The sequence below is a fragment of the Rhineura floridana genome, chromosome 9 (assembly GCF_030035675.1).
Source record: "Rhineura floridana isolate rRhiFlo1 chromosome 9, rRhiFlo1.hap2, whole genome shotgun sequence".
In the NCBI taxonomy this organism is placed as follows: Eukaryota; Metazoa; Chordata; class Lepidosauria; order Squamata; family Rhineuridae; genus Rhineura; species Rhineura floridana.
The window spans coordinates 23,386,274-23,411,109 of NC_084488.1; the positions used below are offsets into that span (position 1 = coordinate 23,386,274).

The 24,836-nt window shown below is 40.3% G+C and overlaps 1 protein-coding gene across 1 annotated transcript in view; it reads left to right on the forward strand.

Moving 5' to 3' along the window:
- NWD2 (NACHT and WD repeat domain containing 2) overlaps window positions 1-24,836 on the forward strand; it is a 100,535-nt gene that overhangs the window by 23,302 nt on the left and 52,397 nt on the right. Inside the window, exon 2 of the mRNA XM_061584001.1 lies at window positions 22,374-22,462. Coding sequence (XP_061439985.1) covers window positions 22,374-22,462 — 89 coding nt within the window. The remainder of the gene's footprint in view (window positions 1-22,373; window positions 22,463-24,836) is intronic.

The following is a 24,836-nucleotide window of genomic DNA, read 5'->3' on the forward strand; positions in this document are numbered from 1 at the left end:
TGTAAGTTTCCATTCAAACTTGAAAATTGTGCAATCAGGATTGCAGCCTCTGCTGAAGCCTATTATGCATTGAGGACGCTGCACATGGACTTTACCAATGCAGACATCCATGCTGAAGCATGGACAACAGTGGTAGCTCCGGGGCAGAGCCAGCAGCATGGACCCATTGCCTCTTTGTATATGTACAACCCCTTCCTTGCATGTAGTTCACACAAGAAGGGAACTACAACTTGAACATGTGGAACTAATTGTGCAATTCTTTAGATTTCAGCCTGTCTAATTATGATAGTTGTTATTATTGTTTACTTGTATACTGCTTTTTGGCCTAAACAGGTTACCATTTGCAATCAATATAATGTAATTAAGCTAAAGTCTGTTCTTACTCTTGTATTACATTTTTCTGACATGTTATCATTTTGGCATGCTTGTTTTCTCCTAATATATTGTTGGAATCTGGTTATGTGTACACACAAATGTATGATTTCAGCACCAGCATTTCAAAACTACAGCAATTTTATGTGTTGGTTTTAATTTCATAAAGTGCACAGCAAATGAACTTCTAATAAAAAGAACATTTGAAAAAAATTGTGAGCATTGTGTAGGTCCCAGTGAGCATTAATGTTACTGGCACCAGAAGAATTAGCACATGTAATGTTATAACTCTACTAATAGCCTCAGAGTAGCCCAAGATGTTTTGGTGCTTACAGTCTAGAGTAGAGGAAGAAGTTTGGTTATTTCAGCCAGAATAATAATCAAGAAATATTTTTAGAACTTGGAGCATTTTCCTTAATGTAAGCAGAGTTGAAGATAGCTACTTTATCCTCTTTTCTGGGAATTTAATTAAGGAAAGATAATAGAGGATAAGATTGGAGGGCAAACTCAATCATCCTTAAATTCACATAAATCTAGAATAACTCATATTTGCATAAAGTTGGAAAGGACTTTATGGGTCATGTAGTCCAATTTACTGCAACTATAGTCATCATAGATTGTGCCTAATTATTCTCTATGTATGTGGGCCCCATAAAGATGTCATTGGTATGTCCAGTGTCACTGGAGATGGGGTGGATATCTGCAACTTACAGTGCCAGTAAAGCCTGCAGAGTTCGGCAAGGGGTTTTTAACCGTCCTCCATAGCATCTTCCCTATGAAAATCACACCTGAAACTGCTAATTGTGCCTATAGCAATTTCCTCCAAGGGCCTATAGTAGCTTCAGGGTGATTGTTTTCATTGAGGAGAATAATAGTAATAAAAATTGGATTTGTTACCCACCCTTCACCATAAACAAAAAAATTAAAATCAGTTTTTAAAAAAAATTACAATCAGAAGAATAGGATGGGTCCTGAACATATATATCTTAGGAATCAAAGCCCACCTAGCAAAGGGAAAATATTTATACTGCCTTCCCCCACACCATGATTCTGATCCAGATCAGGGGGCTCTATGGATGCATTTTTTAAAAAATTCAACATTGAATTCAACAAGACTTACTTCTGAGTAGACATTGTTAGCTTTGCACTGTGAGTGTGAGACTGTATTAGTGTATCAGCTAGTTTGGTACCAAGTTTGGAATTAACTCCTGGAACAAGTAGCAAACTAATATAAAAACATGTAACTTTTAATCCTACTGTACTTAGCATTTTGTGTTTATATAAAGGAACATACCTTTTAGCATTGGTAATGAAAAATGCTACAATATACTAATGCTGCACAATAACGATCAACCATTAGAGGATTTAAAAAGATGTAGGATAAAGGAATGGCATATGTAGTGTGAATAATGTTGGTATTTTAATTGTGCAACATGGGCTTTCTTAAATTATCTTTTATAACTTACATTTATTGTGGTTGCTCTCATCTGGTAAAATAATCATTTCTATCTTTGAGTCACCAGGCACATTTCAATAATCAGATCCTGATTTAATAAGCCAAGATTATACAGCCACGAGAGTGGCTGTATACTATAGCCAGCATGGAGTTTTCACATTCCGCAATGTTAAATTGAAAATACCCCCATGCCATTCTGATGCTTCCCATAAACTCATTTCAAAACAAAACCTTACAAAACTTATAGTCCTGAACTCAGAAACTCTTGCTTAACAACCCTCACAATTTTCATGGCGATACACAAAGCAGTCAGAGAGAATAGACAGTTCAAAGTCTAAAAAGAGAGAGAGAAAAACCCAGAGCCCTTTTGGACTTTTTCCCCTGAGAGTTCTCATAATCTGTTGAAATTCATTAAAAATCAGCCATGTCCACAGAGTACCTGCAATCCTAATACTGACCTTGCCCCATACTCTGACCTTCATCTTCTGCAGTTTAAAGGTTTAAAAAATGCCTGGCTGATTTTTAATTAATTTTTTTTTTTTTACAATAATTTTTATTCAGATTTTCATAAAACATACAAGACAAAACCATAAAACATTCAAAGACAAAAAACAAAATCAAAAATAATTAAACAAAAAAAAAAAATAAAGAGTAAAATATTGACTTCCCATTTGTCACAGATCAAATCAGTTATAAGTCTATAATATATAACAATCCTGTCTCTTAAATCATATTATAAAATCACTTTCCTCCAGTAGTTATCTTACTTAATCATCAAATCTCATAAACATTACTTTATTCTTTCCACAAAAAGTCAAAGAGAGGTTTCAATTCTTTAAAAAATATATCTATCAATTTTTTTCCAAATAAGCATATCGATTAATCCATCTCATTACTAATTATAATAATCTTATTGTCATAACCATAGTCAAAATAAACATTTCAATCAATCCATCTCATCAGGATCTGTTAAATTCAATAATTTCAGTAGCCATTATTCTATTATCCCTATTAGTTCCATCTTCCATCTTCCATCTTCGATAGTCTTGTTAAATCCAGTAATTTCAGTGTCCAATCTTCCATTATCAGTATTCCATAATAATCTTGCTGTCATAGCCATAGTCATATAATAAGAGTCTGATGGGAATTACCTCTATCCCAAATATTTTCTTGCCATCCATTCTGAATAAGTTGCTGAAATACTGCTGTAAAATCATATCTCTGTTCTTTTTTTCAAAATGCACTGGCTCATCTCTTGAAAGTTTTTCCATTGTCACATGGCTGCAGTTAATTCCATAGGTTTTCTCTATATTAGGCTCCATCACATCATTCCAGTCCAGAAGACTATCCATGCCATTGATAACTTTGTCTCTAAAATCTTCATTAATTTCTTCAGAGATAACATTGAATTCCAAACAGTAGATTTTATTTCTAAAATCCATAAACTCCAAATCTTTTTCCTGTTCCACGTTTGTTCCAGTCTCCAGGGTCTCCTCTCTCACAGGGACCCCTATTTCTTTAAGCTCCTGCATCATTTTGCTCAATTCAATTTTCAACTCCTTACAACCCTGTCGCAGGTCTTTTTCCTGTTCCACGTTTGTTCCAGTCTCCAGGGTCTCCTCTCTCACAGGGACCCCTATTTCTTTAAACTCCTGTATCATTTTGCTCAATTCAATTTTCAGCTCCTTACAACCCTGTCGCAGGGTTCGTTTCGTTATCTCAATCTCATCCATTATTCTCTGAAACATAGTTACTTCCAGATTCTTGGCCATTTTCTTAATTGCCATTTTAAAAGAAAAATATAAGAGAACCACTTCTTATTTCAGCAACAATTGGGTTAATACTCCAAACTTGGTGACATCACAGTATAAACAGAACAGCCAGCCTTATCTCTCCATGCTTAAGTAAACAAAATGCAGTTCCCAGGATCGAAACAATTAATGGCGTCGTCAGGAAACAGATTCGTCAAAATAAAATAAACCAAAAAGAGAATAGTCTCAGACAATATAATATTCTTCAGAATAAAAATCAGGAATAGAAATCCCTCTTCTGTGTATATCTTTAGAATGCAAATCCAGGACAGCTTTTTGCAACAAAAACAGAGATAAGTTATTAATTAACGAATAGCAGAGAGAAGTTATGGCTCCCCGGTGAGATGTCAAAAACCGATCAATCTGGCAAATCTCTTTTAAACAGCAACAATTTAAGTCAAGTAAAAGAAAAATATAGAAAGAAGGGTGCTTGCCTGTTAGTGCGTTCTCTCTTTGAAGAAAAGATGAACGTTCGCTTTATCAGATAGAGCTTGTTGAAAATCCGTCCCACCTTAGTCGGCTGGACCTCGTCCCATAAATTAATGAGATCTGGTCGTCCCAACAAAAATAGGCTTTGAGGTTAATCTCTTCGTTTCTCCCTACCCGGGAGAAGTTTTATCAGTCAAAAAAAAAAAAATTCTGACTGATATATCTGAATAAGCTTCTTTTGAGGCAGGAGCCCGTCTCAAAAGCAGGCACAGGCTAAGTCACCCTTCCCGGAAGTCCGATTTTTAATTAATTTAAGAAAGTTTGGCTGGGACCGAATGATAATGTGGAGCATGCTCAGTAAGAACCAAGTGTCAGAGTTCTAAAAGCCTCACAGCTGCTGGGTTTGGCTAATCAGGGGGCCACACCCACACCAGACTTTGATTTCACGTGAGACAGTCATGGCTTCCCTCAGAGAATCCTGGGAAGTATAGTTTGTGAAGGGTGCTGAGAGGAGACTCCTATTCCACTGACCAGACTGGTTTAACAGTCGGCCAGACTGATTGAAGGTATGTGAGGGGAACAGGGCGTCTCCTAGCAACTCTCAGCACCCTTCACTAACTACACTTCCCAGGATTCTTTGAGAGAAGCCATGACTGTCCAAAGTGAAATAAATGCCTGAGTGGATGTGGCAAGGACAGCTTTGGTTTAAATTTGGGTGGGAGGCTACATGTGCCTGCTGTAGAATAAAAAGGTGAGGGAAACGCTGAAAAGCGATAATACTGTTCACAATGTTTTCCTTTTGGAAAGGAAAGGATTTTCCCCTTTGCCCAGTGCCCACCCACCTCCCCTCCCGATCCCCCTCATCCGTGTCAGTGTTGGACTAGGACCTGGGACACCAGGATTCGAATCCCCACACAGTCATGAAGCTGACTGGGTGACCTTGGGCCAGTCACTGCCTCTCAGCCTCAGAGGAAGGCAATGGTAAAACCACCTCTGAATACCATTTACCATGAAAACCCTATTCAAAGGGTTGCCATAAGTTCAATCGACTTGAAGGCAATCCATTTCCATTTTCAAACATGATTGTAAAGAAATAAATCCCATTGAACTCAAAAAGTATGCAAATGATCAAACTAGGGTTGTCAGGCCCAGCCTCCAAAAGGTCTTCTATATCTTTAAAAGTTGTGCAGGGGGAAGGGAAAATTCCAACTTGTACTTTTTCCCATTACACTGTTGCAAGAAAACCTGCACTTGGCTGAATTTTCTCTTCTCTTAAAGATACAGAATCATTCTCAGGCCCTGAGCCTGGCAACCCAAGATCAAACCCACCCTCCCTTCTCCCTCCCTCTTGCCCCTTCCTTCCCCCTTCCTTTGCCCCTCCCTCCCCAACCCCTTCCAATCCCCTCCTTCCCCTTCCTCCTCCTCCCCCTCCCCTTCCTCCTCCCCATGGTCAGTTTTACCTATCTTAAGCATGATTGCATGGAAGTAAATACCACTGAACTCTATAAGCATGCAAAGGATCAAACCTGCCCTTCCCTCCCTCTTCCTTTGTCCCCCTCCAATACGCTCCTTCCCCTTCCCCCGCCTCCTCCCCCATGGCCAGTTTTTCCTATTGTAACCATTATTGCATAGGAGTAAATCCCATTGAACTCAATAACCATGCAAATGATCAGGCCTGCTATCCCCCTCCTTCCCCTCTTCTCTCCCTTCCTCCTCCCCCCTTTTCCTTCTTCCTCCTCCCCTGCCCACTCCAGTCCTCTCTCCCTCCCCCGGTCAGTTTTACCTATCCTAAGCATGATTACATGGGAGTAAATTGCACTGAACTCAATAAACATACAAATGATCAAACCTGTCCTTCTCCTCCCCTCCTGCCTGCTCCCATCCTAGTTCTCCCCTCTGCCTTTCCTCTCCTCCCTCCTCCTGTTCTCCCCATCCCCTGTGGTCAGTTTCACCTATCCTAAGCATGATTGCAGGGGAGTCAATCCCACTGAACTCAGTAAGCATGCAAATGATCAATCCATTCTCAGCAAGCCTGCACAGGATCCCATTTCTTATCTCCCAGATTAAAAAGCAGGGAAAATCACCAATAGGCAAAAAACTTTGCGATTTAAGAATGTACCTATAGCCCACAGATATTTCTATCAAACTTTAAAAAGTAGGGAAATTGGGCAGCTATAGTGAATGCACCAGGGGAGCAGGAGACCTGACCTCCTCTCTGAGCTATTGTACTGCCCTACAAATTGGTCAAAATGCAAACACCATTTGGGTTGGTCTTTCACAGTCCAATCCACTTGCTCTGTAGCTTGGAAGAATTTAGGTAATATGTGCCTCTGAGCGTATGGTGAGAGCATATGGGCAGAGGGGAGGTTGGGGAGGGGAGCAGGCAGGAAGGGGAGGGGAGGGGAGGAGAGGGGAGGAGAAGGGCAGGTTTGATCATTTGTATGCTTATTGAGTTCAGTGGGATTTACTCCCATGCAATCTTGCTTAGGATAGGAGGAGAAGAGAGGGTGGGTTTGATCATTTGCATACTTTTTGAGTTCAATGGGATTTATTTCTGTGTAATCATGTTTAGGAGAGGTGAAACTGACATGGGGAGGGGCAGGGAGAGGAGGAGGAGAGGGAGGGGAGGAGATTATGTGGGTGGGCACTGGGTAGAGGGGAAGCCCCTTTCCTTTCCAAAAGGAAAACATTGTGAACAGTATCATTGCTTTTCAGCATTTCCCCCAACTTTATATTCTACAGCAGGCACATGTAACCCCCCACCCAAATTTAAACCAAAGCTGTCCCTGGCCACATTCACACCAGGCCTTTATTTCACTTTCACTGTTCCTCTGACATCACAAATATATCTGTTCATCTAACTTTTTCATAAGAATTTTTTAAAATATTTATTGTTAAGTTAAAGGATAAATGTATAAGCAAACAAAATAACATACATCTGCTTTACATTATTTTCAAAAGGCCCACCTGAAGCATCTGAGGCAGGGCAAAAGTGATGGCTGAGCCAATATTTGATTGACTAGCATGATATGTTCAAAGCAAGCTAGAGTCACACAGCAAAAAACCTGCTGTGGCTACTGTTTAAATCTTAGGTGTGCCTTCATCCCAAGCTACTATGGTTATAATTTGAGTAAATAGTCACTCCAAACCTTAATCTCTGCCTGAGTTGCTTCTCAGGGAAGGAAGTGTGCCCAGAACAATGATTCATACATGGATGTATGATGTGGATTTCTAAGTCTCATACTCTAAAAGAATTTTTTTTGGGGGAAAGAGTCAAGTGTGCCTTCAATTGTAGCTAAGAAAAATGTGCCTCAGGCTGCAATCCAATACACACTTACCTGGAAGTAAGTCTCACTGAACCCAATGGACGTTACTTCTGAGTAGACATGTATTGAATTGCAGCTTTAGTTATCAAAAGTTTGGAGAATAATTACCTAGAACTTCACTATATTCTCTGCCTCATTAAGGGTGTTCTGTCAAAAATGCTCTGACATTATCTGTTTAGAATGAAAAGGAGAGACATCCATCCTTCAGGTTCCATTGATTCTTTTTATTAGATTAAGGCAGGTTTGCCCAACAGAGTTACTTTCAGAGACTCTGGCTCATTAATCAGGTACCTTTGGAGCCTCTTAGCCTTGTTTAGATACAAATGGGAATACAACCTCTGTGACTGCAAAGCATCAGATTGGCCAGGCCTGTATAAATATTAAGAGCCTGGCCTTCAGCCCTTGCCAAGTTCATAGAGCACTCTTCTTATATATGAAACTTTGGAATCTTCACCTTGGCCTCCAGCTCAAACTGTTACTCATGTTTCTTACCTGATGGCAGCATACTTCTGAATAAATTTGGGTGGAGGAAAAGAGATTGTGGAAGAATAGTAACAACAACAACAACAACAAAATCCTTCAAGCATATCTTCCCCAGTGAAATGTTTCTCTGTCTGTGACTTCCATTTACAAGTGCTCTACATTTACAGAGCTCCTCAAAGGACAAAACAAAGGTTCATCAAAGCCTCAGATTGCGTTGCGACTTGGAGCTCAAGGATCCATCCGAGGAAGGACTCTATACCTAAGACAGCAGTTTTCACTATACAGTGGCAGCTCAAATGGTTGCAGCTTCTCTAATGTTGGGAAAGTGGTTTGAGACAGATAAAATACTTTGTAGAAATAAAAATAGCTGTTATTATTGGGGCATGATATGCAGAGGCAACGTTGCCATAACACTTGAAGACTGACAGCTTTATTTTCCTTGGTGATGTTCAAAAGCTTTTTGTAACATGAGCAGCACATAGTGATTCAGAGCAATTTCTCTGAAAGAAATGCATCTTAACAGCAATTATTTGCTGCTGAATATTGTTACATGTGATTGAAACCTCCCTCCATCACCACCACCACCCCAAATTCTTAACATTTAAAATATGTCCACATACACCCAGTTCCAATGGACAAAATAGAACATATACAACAAGATATACCAATTAGGGTTGCCAGGTCAGCAGCATCCCAAACCTTGAGATTTGAGGACCGGGCCCTAGTGATGTCAGGGGGTGGGCCCTAGTGATCTCATGGGGTGGGCCTGACTGATGTCACAGGGGCAGGTTCTGGTGATGTCATTAAGCATGATACATTACGCATCAACCGCAGTTTGCTTGGAGCATACCACTCAAACAAATATATTTATCTGAATGGAAATCTTAGCTAAAAGATGGAGCCTGGGAAGGGAACATTTAATCTAGCCTATTTGCTTCTGGCAAGAAGGGTTTAAGTGCCCTCAGGTAAGACCAGTCACCAGAAGGCCATTGTAGGAAGAAAGCCTAGTGTTGTGGAGATGTTGGATAGGAACAATCAGGGGTAAAGATGGATGCCCCCAAAGGGCTGCAATTCTAAACACACTTACTAAGGGAATAAGCCCCATAGAACTCAATAGCACTTACTTCTGAGTAGTGATAGTTTGGATTGTGCTGTTGGTAAAGCTTGGCTAGGAATCCTCTGCAAAGATATCCATAAAGCAGGGTTGGTAAACCCCCACCTGGAAAGCCCTGCCCCTTCCTTTTAACATGGCTGTTCCAAATGTCTTTACAGAATTGACACTTCACTTCAGAAAGAGATCTGAGAAATGAGTAAGAGTAAGAAGATTCTTTACACTTTCTGTCTACCCTGTGGGCTGCTATAAACTCACTTTAGTAAAAGAATTATCTTTTCCCACTATTGGGCAAGAAACAAACCATCATGCAACCAACAAGGTGCATTATCAGTGGGTTTAAAGGGGTTGAGCTGAGCACATGGAACCACTGTTGTTGCTTCTATGGATGTAAGGGAGTGAGGTTAAAGGTAAATGAAATGCAAACAGAAAAAGAAAAAGAAAAGACAATGATGCTTTCCTAAATGCAATACCATACCAACCGCAACAAGATTCCTATGAGTAAGGCAGAAAACTCAGCATCCCACAACCAGTCAGGATTCCTAGTCAAAAACCAAAAGTAAAAGAATTCTGGCAGCCAGTTAGCCAAGGTCATAGAAAGCACCAAGAAGCACAACCTGACCCAGAGACTGCAGTTAATGCAGAATGCTGTGGCATGATTGCTGACATGAGTGAGACTCTATCAGCACATAATACCTCTGCTCTGAAGTCTGCACTGGTTGCTGATTTTCTCCAGGTCATGTTCAAGGTGTGCTTATGGGGTCCACATAGTACTTGTTCTGCTCTTCTAAGAAATTCATCCTTTAGTGTGGCGGCACCTATGCTTTGGAATTCCCTCCCTATTGACATTATGCAGATGCCTTCCTTGTACTCTTTTCAGCACCTGCTAGAAACATCTTTGTTTAGGCAAGCCTACCCAGGCATGTAGAAGCTATTGTATTTTTATCTGTTTTTAACTCATCATTGGTTTTATTATTTTGAATGTTTTTATACCTGTCTTTCACTGTTTTGCCAATACTTTTATTTTTTTATTGTTTTAATTCCTTCTGTAAACCTCTTTGAGGTTCTTTATAATAAAGTGGTATATAAATGTTGTAAATAAAATACATAAATAAATTTTGGAGTCACTGTGGCCCTTGGGTCTGTTTCTACTTTTAGGAACAAGGAAACTGCCTCATACCGATTCAGGCCATTTGGTACCTCTAGCTCAGTACTGATGACATGAACTAGCATTGGGTCTCCAGGATTCCAGGCAATAGTCTTTTCCAGAGATTGGATTTTGGACCTTTGAATGATCTGGCCCTTCCCCTGTTTAAAAATGTATCTTTTAAAATTGTTCTTTTCAATTAACTAATGAATGCACAGCATATCTAGGACAGATCCCACCATTTGTTTAAAGCACATTCAACACACATTTAAAGCACATGAATCCTACCACAGAATCCTGGGAAATGTAGTTTGTTAAGGGTGGTGGGAACTGTAACTGCGAGGGGGAAACTACACTTCCCAGGATTCTTTAGGGGATTATCATGTGCTTTAAATGCAAATTGGATGTGCTTGAAATGTATTGTGTGGATCTATATAATAAACTTTGCATGTAAATCATAATTAATTTTTTTAATTGGAAATGAGCTATGAAGTTTACTGGGTGACCATGGGCTACTCACCATCTCTCAGCCTAATCTGCCCCTCAGGATGAAAACAACAGAGTGGAACCATGACCACCCCAAGGAAGAATAATTCACTTATAATAGAGAGGAAATAATCATGTACAACCATAGTGTGAAATCAGATACTTATTGGGACATAGTATGAAGAAATATTTATATAGTATGACTGTCAAAGATGTTTATTATTTGCACAACTTGTAAAAATATTTATAGTGCAATCTTATGTTTGTTTACTCAGAAGCAAGTCCCAATGTATTCAATGGGGCTTACTCAAACAGGGAAGTGTGCAGAGAACTGCAAACTCAATTGACAAGGAATTTCATTCACTCAACCCAAAATTCAGAATAATGCCACTTTAAGCTGTTCTGCAACTGTTTTATACTTGTTTTTATGGTTATTGGATTTTAATAGGGTTTATTTCTTATTATGAACTGCCTTGGTTTCCAGTCTGCATCCCTACCTCACAGGGTTGTTGGAAAGACTCCACACACACACACACACATGCACACACACACAAACACAGAAGATATAAAAATACATTCACCCCATATTGTCAAAACCAGTTAGTCATGCAGAACATTCTTTTAAAAAAGTAAAATTATTATTAGTTTCCTACATAATAAAAGCAGTGATACCTAAGTAAGTCCTGCTTAATTGCTTTAAAAATAGGATTGAAGGGGAAGAGAAAGATTTACTACACAGTTCTTTGCTATGTTCACTCAAAAGTCTCATTAATTTCCAGCACAATCCTAACCATGTCTACTCAAAAGTAAGTCCTATTGAATTCAATGGGGTTTGCTTCTGGTATGTGGGATTAGCATTGCAGCTTTGCTCCCAGAAAAGCAAGTATTGGATTAAAGCTTCATATTGGGAAAGTTTTCAAAACACTGTCCTCTTCAACAGCCCAGGAAAATTTAAACTTGTTTGACTCCTGCACACGAGAGAAAAAGACTGAAAGCTATCTACTTACTCAATTTAGGAGATTTTCAGATAAGCAGGAGAAAACAACAGTTTTCTAGCCTTGCAATGGGGTCTAGTGACTGCCTGGAGGTCAACCAATCACAACCCTGACTTCACTTATTGGCTATAAACCTGAAAGGATATGGTTAGAGCAGCCAGCTACGAACTCATTGACAGAGCTTGGAAGTAACTAGTTACAAGTAACAAATTACTTGTAATTCATTACTTTTTTGAGGAACGAGTGGGTAATTCCTTTACATTTTTATTGTAATAGAACTAGGAGTAATTTTACTACTTTTGTGGAGTAATTGTAACGTTTCCAGAATTACTTTGGGGCATTACTGGGGGGGGCAGGGGAAGTCTTCTGCTCCTCTGATTTGTGGATGAAAATCATGTGCCTCAAACTGGGCTTCTGTGCAGTGTTGCTCTTTCCTCATGCTCTGTGGATGGGTAGGAGGCGACAAGGGAGGAGGCGGAGAGTGAGACGGGGTGGAGTGGAGAAAACAATTATTTAAAAAAACTGTTAGTGGTGGTGAAGAATGGAGTGGAGGGGGAAAGGATCCGGAGGTCAAGAACATGGATAAAGGAGGAGAAGGAGGCAGCAGCAGAATGGAGATAATGAACTGTGGAGGTGAAAGATGATGTGTGTGTGTGAATACTGTGCTTGCACTTGGCACACAAAGTGGCTTCCACCACCATCTCTGGCTACTGTGCTGCATTTGCCGTATTTTAACTTTTTTGCATCTCATGGGAAAATGTTTGTTTGAGTGAGTGTCCCTTAGTTGGTGGCAGGATAGGGTCCGGGAGGTCGTTTAGTGAGAGAGATTATGCTGGCTGGCTGAGTGGGGGGGGGTTGCACTTGGTTTGACGTGCAAAGATCTGAGCTGTGGCCTCAGCCTCCCTCCACACCTCCCTTACCAGCGGAGAGACCACCATTGCTATCTTATGAATAAAAATAATTATTCTACTACCTCTGTTTGTGTTTGTTTATTTTTAATGTTGTTTTAGGCTATTTAGATGTGCAGCAGCCAAGGCCAGCACCTTGTAGGCGTTTTGTTTTTAAAGTAACTGAAATGTAATTGTAGTGATTACTTTGGAGGAAAAGTAAAGTAATCAGTTACTTTCAGAGCAATTGTAATTGTAACGGTAATTACTACTTTTTTGGGCCATGTAACTGTAACTTTAATTTATTACTTTTTAAAAGTAATCTTCCAAGCTCTGCTCATTGAATAGAAGTTGCAGGGAGGGGGGCAGCTGACATTTTGGTATACATCTCATGAACCAGACCACCTAGATACTTTTTTTTTTAATGAAAGCTGAGAGTCCACAGATTAAGGTGACCCACCCAGAGAGGACCCCAAAAACCCAGAGTCTCGGGGTGAAAACAGGAGACCTGGCAACCCTAATACTAATGAATGTAATCAGTGACCTCTTTATCTACCTACTTATTTCTAGTATTTCTTAGTTGCCCTTCACCGTAAGGTGCAAGGATGGGTTCCATAAACTAAAATATAATCACAAAATAATGCATAGTAAACAAACCATAAAATCAATAATAAAGCCATAAAGCAAATACAACTAATAACACAATTTACAGGAAGATTAATTAAAAATATATACTGTGCTTCTAAAGGCCAGTGTATATACAGAGAAGGCCCTGTCACAAGTCATTGCCCCCAGACCTCTAAGTACAGCAGCACTACCAACAGGGCCTCTGCCGATCTCAATACCCAAACTAGCGCATATATGAGGTGTTCATTCAGATATTGGCCCAAGTTGTGTAGGGCTTTATGCATTAACATAAACACCTTGAATTGGGCTCAGAAACAAGTAGGCAACCAGTGCAGATGTTCTAGATGTAATGAGAGTCTTTACAGCCATACTGGACATCATTCTGGCTGCTGCATTCTGCACCGGTTGCAACTTCTGAACTGTCTTCAATGTTATGTGTCCTCTTTTTGTTGCCTGTAGTTTTTAAACTCTTTTAAAACTTTAATATTTCAAAAAAAGTCCATTTTTTTTAAAAAAAACCCAAAAGCACTGCAACCCACTGTGTTTACTCAGAAGTCCCATTTGAGTTTACGCCTTAGTTTGTTTAGGATTGCAGCCTTAAACACTTTGTATTAAGATGCAACATGTTTGGAGCAGGGAAATGAATTGTAAGAATTTGGAACATTATGTACAGGCAAAATCTACATTGCTGCTCAAATGTTGAGCTCTGAAATTATCATCAGAGTAACATTTATTTATTTATTTAGACAATTTATATACCACTTAGTTACCGTCATCTCTAAATGGTATATAATAAATTTAACAAGCTGGGCTCCTGCTGGGAGGAAGGGTGGGATATAAATCAAATATTAAATAAAATAAATAAACAAATACACTAAGGATAAAATCAATTAAAAATAACTATAAAATCAGAAATGACTTAAAATGCCTGATGAAATTATTGTAATTTAAAACAAGCAAACAAACTTTGTTATATGAATGAACAGACAAGAGTATGTTCACTAATAGGCAAAAAACCCTTGTGGTTTAAGAACATACCTATAGCCCACAGATATTTCTATCAAACTTTAAAAAGCAGGGAAATTGGGCAGCTATAGTGAATGCACCAAGGAAGCAGGAGACCTGACCTCCTCTCTGAGATATTGGACTGCCCTACAAATTGGTCAAAATGCAAACACCTTTTGGGTTGGTCTTTCACAGTCCAATCCACTTCCTGTGTATCTTGGAAGAATTTGGTAACATGTGCCTCTGAGCATATGGTGAGTGGTGGCAACACCTGCCATCTCCAAAGATAGAGAATTATATTTTTGTATGTTTGTTGGTGTTCTTCTTACTTTGCTTCTTTCCTCTGTTACTACTGTTTCTACAGAGAATCTAAACTAGAAAATTTTATTTCCCTCGTTGTTCATCCCAGAAATCTGTGTCAAATTTATTTTTATTAATTTCAAAGCCTTTTTTTGGTCAGTGTCATATGATGGTGAAGACAGCCTTTTATGTTTCAAATTGGAGGTTATGTTCTATTTATATTTTGGGTGCATTAACAGTGGAATCTGAAACTGCAGTTTGATGTAAAATCAGACTGATTACAATATGTTGCTACTTTAGCAATGACTCTAGCTGTTGGAAAAAAGAGGATGCATGTTTTCAGCCTGCTATGTTTAAACCACTTCATTTAAGGCAAAGTGGGCACAGTCAATTAAAAACATAGAACACACCTAGAATTTGCTAGAATATATTTCACCTCCCACTGTTTTGACTTGTGCAAATTGAGACACTCCTGAGGTCCACTGGAGACTATTCTGCGGAAGTCAGTGCCATTATTCCACAATTAAGTTTGGAGTTTTTTTAGTGTAAATTTTGCAAAGAGTTGCTGTACTTCACATATTCACAGAAACAGAAACAAAAGAAAATGATTTCCTGTAGGAAACTTCACTAAAATTCCAAAGGAAATCAGACATATTCAAAGTGACTATCTGAACTATATCAACTGTCTTAATAATGTTGCTTCCTCCCTGCTAAAACAAGATCAGCACAGCACATGTCTTCTTTCTATTATTTGGGCTGATTGCAGGTGTTGCCACCACTCACCATATGCTCAGAGGCACATGTTACCAAATTCTTCCAAGCTACACAGGAAGTGGATTGGACTGTGAAAGACTCCTCTCTGAGATATTATACTGCCCTACAAATGGTGTTTGCATTTTGACCAATTTCTAGGGCAGTCCAATATCTCAGACAGGAGTTCACGTCTCCTGCTCCCCTGGTGCATTCACTATAGCTGCCCAATTCCCCTCTTTTTAAAGTTTGATAGAAATAGCTGTTGGCTATAGGTACGTTCTTAAACCGCAAGGTTTTTTGCCTATTGGTGAATTTCCCTGCTTTTTAATCTTATCTGGGAGATAAGAAATGGGATCCTGTGCAAGTTTGCTGAGAATGGATTGATCATTTGCATGCTTATTGAGTTCAATGGGATTTACTCCCCTGCAATCATGCTTAGGATAGGTGAAACTGACCACAGTGGATGGGGAGGGGAGGAGGGGGAGGGAGGGGAGGAAATGGAGAGGGGAGGACTGGGATGGGAGCAGGCAGGAGGGGGAGGGGTGGAGAAGGACAGCTTTGATCATTTGCATGTTGATTGAATTCAGTGCAATTTACTTCCATGCAATCATGCTTAGGATAGGTAAAACTGACCAGGGGGGAGGGCTGGAGTGGGCAGGGGAGGAGGAAGAAGGAAGAGGGGAGGTGAGGAGGAAGGGAGAGGAGAGGGGAAGGAGGGGGAAAGCAGGTCTAATCATTTGCATGGTTATTGAGTTCAATGGGATTTACTCCTATGCAATCATGGATAGGATAGGAAAAACTGACGATGGGGGAGGAGGGGTGGGAGTAGGAAGGGGAAGTAGCATATTGGAGGGGGGCAAAGGAAGGGGGAGGGCAGGTTTGATCATTTGCATACTTATAGCGTTCAATTGTATTTACTTCCGTGCAATCATGCTTAAGATAGGTCAAACTGATCAGGGAGAGGCGGAAGGGGAAGGAGGGGATTGGAAGGGATGGGGTGGGGATGGGTAGGGAGGGGCAAGGGAAGGGGCAAGATGGAGGGGGTAGGAGGGAGGAGAAGGGAGGGTGGGTTTGATCATTTGCATACCTTTTGAGTTCTATGTGATTTATTTCTATGCAGTCATGTTTGAAAATGGAAATGGACTGCCTTCAAGTTGATCCCCACCTATGGCGACCCTTTGAATAAGGTTTCATGGTAAACGGTATTCAGAGGTGGTTTCACCATTGCCTTCCTCTGATGCTGAGAGGCAGTGACTGGCACAAGGTCACCTAGTCAGCTTCATGGCTGTGTGGGGATTCGAACCCTAGTCTCCCAGGTCATAGTCCAACACTGACCCAGGGAAGAAGCAGGGAGAGAAGGGGGAGGGGGAGGAGATTGGGTGGGTTGGTGGGCACTGGGCAGAAGGGAATCCCCTTTCCTTTCCAAAAGGAAAACATTGTGAACAGTATCATTCTTTTTCAGGCTTTCCCCCACCTTTTTATTCTACAGCAGCCACATGTAGCCTCTCACCCAAATTTAAACCAAAGCTTTCCCTGGCAACATCCATACCAGGCCTTTATTTCACTTTGGACAGTCATGGCTTCTCTCAAAGAATCCTGGGAAGTGTAGTTAGTAAAGGGTGCTGAGAGTTGCTAGGAGACACCCTGTTCCCCTCACATACCTTCAATCAGTCTGGCCGACTGTTAAATCAGTCTGGCCGCTGGAGCTCTCTCAGTGGAATAGGAGTCTCCTCTCAGCACCATTCACAAACTACACTTCCACGGATTCTCTGAGGGAAGCCATGACTGTCTCACATGAAATCAAAGTCTGGTGTGGGTGTGGCCCCCTGATTAGCCAAATCCAGCAGCTGTGAGGCTTTTAGAACTCTGACACTTGGTTCTTACTGAGCATGCTCCACATTATCATTGGGTCCCAGCCAAACTTTCTTAAATTAATTAAAAATCAGCCAGGCATTTTTTAAACTTTTAAACTGCAGAAGATGAAGGTCAGAGTATGGGGCAACATCAGCATTAGGATTACAGGTACTCTGTGAACATGGCTGATTTTTAATGAATTTCAACAGATTATGACAACTCTCAGAGAAAAAATCCAAAAGGGCTCTGAGGGTTTTTTCTCTCTTTTTACACTTTGAACTGTCTATTCTCTCCGACTGTTTTGTGTATCTCCATGAAAATTTAAAGGGTTGTTAAGCAAGCGTTTCTGAGTTCAGGACTATAAGTTTTGTAAGGTTTTGTTTTAAAATGAGTTTATGGGAAGCATCAGAATGGCATGGGGGGTATTTTCAATTTAACATTGCGGAATGTGAAAAATCCCTGCTGGCTATAGTATACAGCCACTCCCGTGGCTGTATAATGTAGCATTTTTAAAAAAACAAAAAAGTGAACTGTCTCTGAAGCATGGAGGGCTAATTTTAGTTGGCCAGTATATACAAATTGTCATTCAGATTACGGAGCCAGGAATAAAGTGGGCTCACTATCATTTGTGAATTATCTTTTTATATTTAAAAAGCCATTTGTGAGTTATCTTTTTATATTTAGTCTCCCTTTTGATTCTGAAAAAGACAAGGCATTTTCAGTTAAACAATCAGTAACTGGATTACTGGCTGGATTACTGTAATGTGCTCTATGTGGGGCTGCCCTTGAGGTTGGTCCAGAAGCTGCAGCTGGTGCAAAATGTTGCAGCGAAACTGCTCAATGGGGCAGGGTTTCGCTAACATGTCACCCCGCTGCTGAAAGAACTGCACTGGCTGCCCATTTGCTACTGGGCCAAGTTCAAGGTTCTAGTTTTAGTGTACAAAGCCCTATACAGCTTGGGACCAGGATACATGAAAGACCGTCTTATCCCTTATATACCCAGCCGCTCACTGTGCTCTGCAGGTGAGGGCCTCCTGCAGATACCATCTTATCAGGAGGTCCATTCTGCACAACATAGGAAATGGACCTTTAGTGTGGCGGCATCTACCCTGTGGAATTCCCTCCCTTTAAATATTAGACAGGTGCCATCTCTGTTATCTTTTCGGTGCCTTTTGAAGACCTTCCTCTTTCAACAAGCCTTTTAAGTAGAGATCTTATCCCAGTCTGTGTCTGTGTTGGAATTGCTTTTTAATATTTTTTTTAAAAAACAATGTTTTAACCTTTATTTTTCTTTTTTTCTTTTTTAAGATGTCTTCAAAGCTTTTTTAAAAAAAGTTTTTAAAGTTGTTTTGTTTTAATGTATTTTAAAGTCTGTTTTTAGTGATTTTGTTTGCTGCTCTGGGCTCCTGCTGGGAGGAAGGGCAGGATATTAATTAATTAATTAATTAAATGGCTATATTTTAGTCCTTGCCTCTAAATATAATGAGACATACAGCAATGTTAATAGCTGCACGGAAAAGTGGTCATGACAAGCTGCATCTTCTGAAATTCCCTCTTGTACACAGGTGTCCTCTTTTGCATGTGGCCACACTAAATACAGAGCCATCATTGTGTGTGGTAATGCTATACTATCATCTCTATTATGCTTGGGGTTCTCAGCTTTTCAACCAACTCTGTAGTTGAGTTTTTTAATCAGCAGATGATCTGCAAGAATTAGGTCAAGAAATATTATCTTTTGCTAATTGCTGCATGTCAAACTGCTGTTAAAGCCACAATAGCAAGGGCCAGTTAAAAAGGTGGGGACCTACTATAGTGCTTCTTAGACTACAGCCCATAACACACTTACCAGGGAATAAGCCCCATTTAATAAGCCCCATTTCTTCTGATTAAACATGTAGTGTTGTACTGCCAAACTCTGAAAAGCTATTCTGTACCCATTCTTGTATATGACTTGAGACTTCAAAGATACTAAAATGTTCTTAGCACATTATGCATTTTTTACAAATGGGGTTCCATGCCAACTAACGTACAGATTTCAGAATACCTAATTAACAATATATAAAAATAACTTCTGGTCCATTACCATTTTGGCAGCAAGAAAGGGACATTTAAGTATATGTTTTCCTCTACAGAAGGCTCATCTCTGACATAGCACATTCTTATTTTATTTTAGAGTAATGTAATTCCACAGACTTCCTACCATGAAAAGGCATGTTAGGTTTGTATGTAATTAAACCAGGTCATCTGTCATTCATCCTAATTAGTTCATTCTATCTTAATTATGCAGCATTGTCTTTCCAAGTACAAAACTATCAGACATTGAGAGGACCAGAGAAGAATGGATGTGTAGGAATTCTTAACACACGTTCTGTAAGAATTCTTGGCTCACATGTTCTTTAAGCAGGAAAAGTTCTTCAGTCTTTTTAAGTGGTTTACTGAAGAAACACATACACACCAGATAAACTAAGAACATAAAAGTTAACAAATTGGTTTTTTCTTTGAATTGTCATCTATCCTTGAGTGTTTATAACGGCACGGGATTTGGGAAGAGGTAGGATGGATGCCTGAGGAGAGACTGGGAGATCTGCTCCTCCTCCTGCATTACTTATGGCTTGCATGGCTCTGAGCATAGCTGCTGGCCTTCCTCTTTTGCCTTCCTCTGTTGAGCCCGGGCCCTCTCATGAGGAGCGGGGAGGGGGAAGGCATGAATTTCAGGTGCCACAGCAATTAGAAAGCATGGACGTTCCAGTTGTTGTTGAGGCTAGTCCCGACCTTGAGGAGGAGAGCGAGCTTGCTGCCCTGTCAGTTCCCACGGATAGCCCTGCCCTCCGAGGAGACAGGCCTCAGCCTCCAAGCACACCCCCGGGACCATTAAGGGATGCTCCTGAGAAAGCAGTAACTCCTCCTTCAACAAGCAGGGTCCTAGAGACGCCCGACGCTTTCCCGCCCGCTGCTCCCCAACCTGCTGATAAGGAACCTGTTCTGTCCGATGAGGTTTTGGATGTTCATCCCCCTTCACCGCGCACACGACGTCTAGAGAAGCAGACGGGGCAGAGGGCGTGTGTTCGCAGAAGTGAGAGGTTACGCTTGAAGACCTTCCCTATTTAAGTCTGCCGCGTTCAGAATTGGGCACTGAATCAACTCCTTCCACACATTGCAGAGCATGTCTAGAGTGTAGTTAGGGAATTGTAGTGAGTTAGCATAGGGTTTCCTATGAGGCGCGCTGCCTTTGATGTATCGATTACTTTAATAAAACAAGAAATGATTGCACCCTCATCTCAGCCTCGTGAATCCCGCTCTGAACAGGACATCCTCTAACGAGATCACCTATGAGGAAAGAGGAGTGAGGTCTGATAGTGGAAGACCCTCTCTTGTCCCTAAACCAAGGGGTACTGGTGCATTTCTGAACTTGTGAACTACCAACCATTTAATCAGGAAAGGGGAACCTTTAGCCTGTGGGCCATGTTTGCCCTGGCATAGGTCTCAATATGGCCTATCATGGGGCAGGAAGAGTTGTGGCTGCAGGCAAGCGTTGTAGTCAGCACCAGTCAGGTGCACTACAGAGTTCTCAATCGTAGCTGATCCCTGCCCAAAATGGGCTTACAGTGAGCCTCAATAGGATCTGCACTTGCAAAGTTACAAAGGCTTGCTATAAGCACAAATTCAAATTAGCAGTGTGAAGGATCCCTGCTCAAAGCAGATTTTGCTATAAGTGGCAACCTGCTGATCTGTAGCATAGCCAATCCCAGCTCAAAGTGGGCTTGCTGTAAACACAAATATCCCTTTGCATTGGCAGCTTGAACTGAAGTTGGCAACACACTAGATCTTCCTCTGCAGGTGCAACTGGAGCCATGCCTACAAAGGAATCTTTATTTTGGGTCACCTGATGTCATTTTTGTGTCAGGTGATTGACAGATGGGCAGACACACCTACCTGTCAAAATGAGGGTGTAAGAGGTTAGGATCTGGCCCACTGGCCTTATTCGGTTCCCCACCATTGCCTTAATCCATTACAAGAGTACAGACTTAGCTTGGCTCCTGGTGAGGTCAAAAGAAGAAAGGGAGGATCTACTCCCTCCCTCTCTGTCCAGAGGAATTGCTCAAGCTTGTTCACGCTCTTCCACTTCAACATTTCCTCAAGATATTTGATTGCTTCTGCTTTAACTGATTATGGATTATTGGTCTCTGTAAAAGATTTTAACATTATTTATTTGTGATGTTGCATCCTGATACAAGACTGAGGTGAACTGCATACCTAGTTTTCTGCCTTAAATCTCTCATTGTGAGTGATCCAAGAGTCAAATAAAAGGTATTTGTTGAGGTGGACAACTGCATTTTGTCAACCTAGATATCCTCCACTTTTTACTTAGATGAATCAGGTAAATGCAAAAATCACCCATTCTAACAACATTTTGAAGTAGTTACCAAGAAAGAATTGACCTACTTTTATCATGTGACAGTGATCTAGAGCAGTGGGGTTTGGGGCACATTAGTGGCGCAGAGTGGTAAGCGGCGCTAACGCAGCCGAAGCTCTGCTCACAGCCGGAGTTCGATTCCAACGGAAGGAGGAAGTCGAATCTCCGGTAAAAGGGGTCAAGGTCCACTCAGCCTTCCATCCATCCATGGTCGGTAAAATGAGTACCCGACATATGCTGGGGGGTAAAGAAAGGCCGGGGAAGGAACTGGCAATCCCACCCCATATATACGGTTTGCCTAGTAAACGTTGCAAGATGTCACCCTAAGAGTCGGAAACGACTTGCACTAAAAGTGTGGGGACACCTTTACCTTTAATCATGGCAAACCCAAGTTTAATGCTAAAATACTCTCATCAAGGCCACAGCCAATTGTAGTGCATTAATAGATATCAGCATATATCTGCTTGCAAACACAGGTTGTCCCCAGTTGTTCATACTTTACACTTTCAGGAGTACACTTATAAAAAATTTAATGTTGAATTGCCCCCATGATACATCATAATAGAAAACCATTTAAAATGTTTATTAATTGTAACTGCTCAACTGCAGCTAGCCTTTGGAGTGTCTTCTCTTTCTAGAAATATTGCTAGCTGTAAAAAAATGAAGGAGATTTATACACAACAGCACGAGGATGAATTATTGGAGTGAGCATTCAACTAAATATTGGTAAATGTCACAACAAGCATTTAAACTCAATGAGATATTCCCTAAAGCATAGAATTCAGATTGCTGCATTAAGTTTGTGCTCACAACTTTTAAGAAAAATGTTTTTTTCCTGCATAAAACTACAGTGCTATTTAAATATGCAGTTGTCACAACTATTGTTAACAACCTTTTTTTCCCTTTGTTGTCTATAGATACAGTAGCAGAAAGAATTGCATTACGAGAACATGTGTATCCTAAGCTCCGGGAATTCTGCAGGGAAAACTATGGGCTGGAATTTCAGGTAATGTTTTCCTCATTAAATATTTAAGTTGCGATGCTCATAAGTCCTTCAAACAAAATCTTCTAGACAGTGGTTGTGCTATGAACTTTGAGAAATCATTCTACGCAGAATTTTAATTAAAAAATAAAGGTGTGATCCAGTCCCATACAGGTATAGCTATGGCTGTCTGTCAAGCGTATTATCAGTGGTAAACCTGAGTTTGCCACCGTGTAATGTGTGAAAAGCTTCAAGGCCAGAAAAACAGAGAATATGAACATGCAGCCATTATGGTGCTGTGTTGTTCTTCTGTTACTAGAAACAGCAGGTGTGTTGCAACATGAGCAAGTTGTCATAAGCAAAATAGTGTTGGTGCATTTACAGACCTTTTATTAAAATACTCCAGCCACATGTAACCCAGCAATCCTGTCTTTGTTACTGTTAAAAGTAGCAAGCAGGGTGGATTCTCAGGGTGAAAGCAACTGGCACTGGAAATATTAAGCACTTCCCTCCTTCCACTTCTCCAATTCAAATAATCCCCTCTGAGGCTCTTTTGTTTTAGAGGAGGGGCCACCAGGACATTACAGGCCTCTAAAAAGAATGATGGTTTCAATTTGACAAACATTTAGTATGGAGATGTGGTCTTTGCCCAATTAAAAATACATGGGAAACTCTTGCCTAGATGCAGTCTGAGAATATTTCCCTCAGTCCAAAAATAAAAAGGAGAGTTGTCATTGTTATTCTAACAAAAGACTAAGTGTTGACTTGAGTCTAAATATTTAGGAAGGCCTCCTCAGGGCAGTTGATGATATACATGCAACCACTAGTCATTTTGTTTCCATTTTCTGAAACTATCTAGAAATTGGGTCATGAATATGACCAGTCAAACCTTTCTTTCTTGTGACTGCATGCATCATTTCAGGTGCTTTAGAACAAATTGCAAAAGAAATGCAGAATTTTAAGGAGAAGTGTAATAGCATCCTGGTTTTGCAGATTGTTTGCATTTGATTTCCATGTCAGTATGTTGTTGCTGTTTCTGGAATGCCTACAGTATCTTATCTAAGGCATTATAAATAAAATAAAATAACAACACAGAACTTGTTTACAGGACTTCAAGTTTACAATCTAAGAAAGTGACTATTTTATTTAACATAATTTATATACTGCTTGATTGTGGGAAACCTCTAAACAGTTTGCAAAAACATTAAAATTATCAATAAAAACATTTAAAAACAAGTAATTAAAACATTTTAAAAACAATTAAAACAACAATAGATTAAAAAGAGATTAAAACACATCAGCATCTGTGTTTGCGTAGTCTGAATAGGCTTGCCTAAACAAAAACATTTTAAGAAAACACAGAAAACAGTACAGTAAAGATGCCTGCCTGATGTCAATAGGTACGGAGTTCCAAAGTGTAGGTATTGCCACACTAAAAAAAAAAAAAAATTCTGGTGTGGAATGAGTATTATTTGGCACCTGTAACAGTGCAAGGTACACAGATCAAAATGCTCAACTAGACACATATGGGGTAAGGCAGTTCCACAAGTAAACTGGTCCTAAGCCCAAAGTTAAGGGCCTTATATACCAATAGTAACACCTTGAACTTGGCCTTGTAACAAATCAGGAACCAGTGCAGATCTCTGAGAAGAGGTTTTATATGCTGACAGGGCCTCATGCTTGTCAGCAGAAACTACACATGCAAGGGAAGGAAAACGGAGAGGAAATGCAAAGGAGAGAGATCAGTATGAGAATGTCAGAATAAAGAGGTGACTTACTAACTGGCAGTTAAACACATAACACAACTTACTCTGAGAAGCAAGGTAAAACAAGCTATTGCTCTTCTAGTCAATGGCTTGGGGACATTGTCTTCTGCAGCCACATGTAATAGCAAGCCACGGTCTAAAACAAACTATGGCTTATTACAAATGAATAGTGTGCTGGTGCATGCTGCTCAAACCAAAATAACTGACACTTGCAGCAGAGTTTTTGCTTGAAGAAGGAGGAATCTGTCCCATTGCCTAAATATTAGGAGCAAGGAATTTCAGAAGAAAATCACCCTGTGCTTTATAGATTACAGCAAAGCCTTTGACTGTGTAGATCATGAAAAACTATGGAATGCTTTAAAAGAAATGGGGGTGCCACAGCATCTGATTGTCCTGATGTGCAACCTATACTCTGGACAAGAGGCTACTGTAAAAGGACAGAATATGGAGGAACTGATTGGTTCCCCATCAGAAAGTGTGGTGTGAGAAAGATGTGAACAGGGGTGTATTTTATCACCCTATTTCTTTAATCTGTACGGAGAACATATCATACGGAAAGTGGGATTGGACCAAGATGAAGGAGGTGTGAAAATTGGAGGGAGAAACATCAATAATTTAAGATATGCAGACGA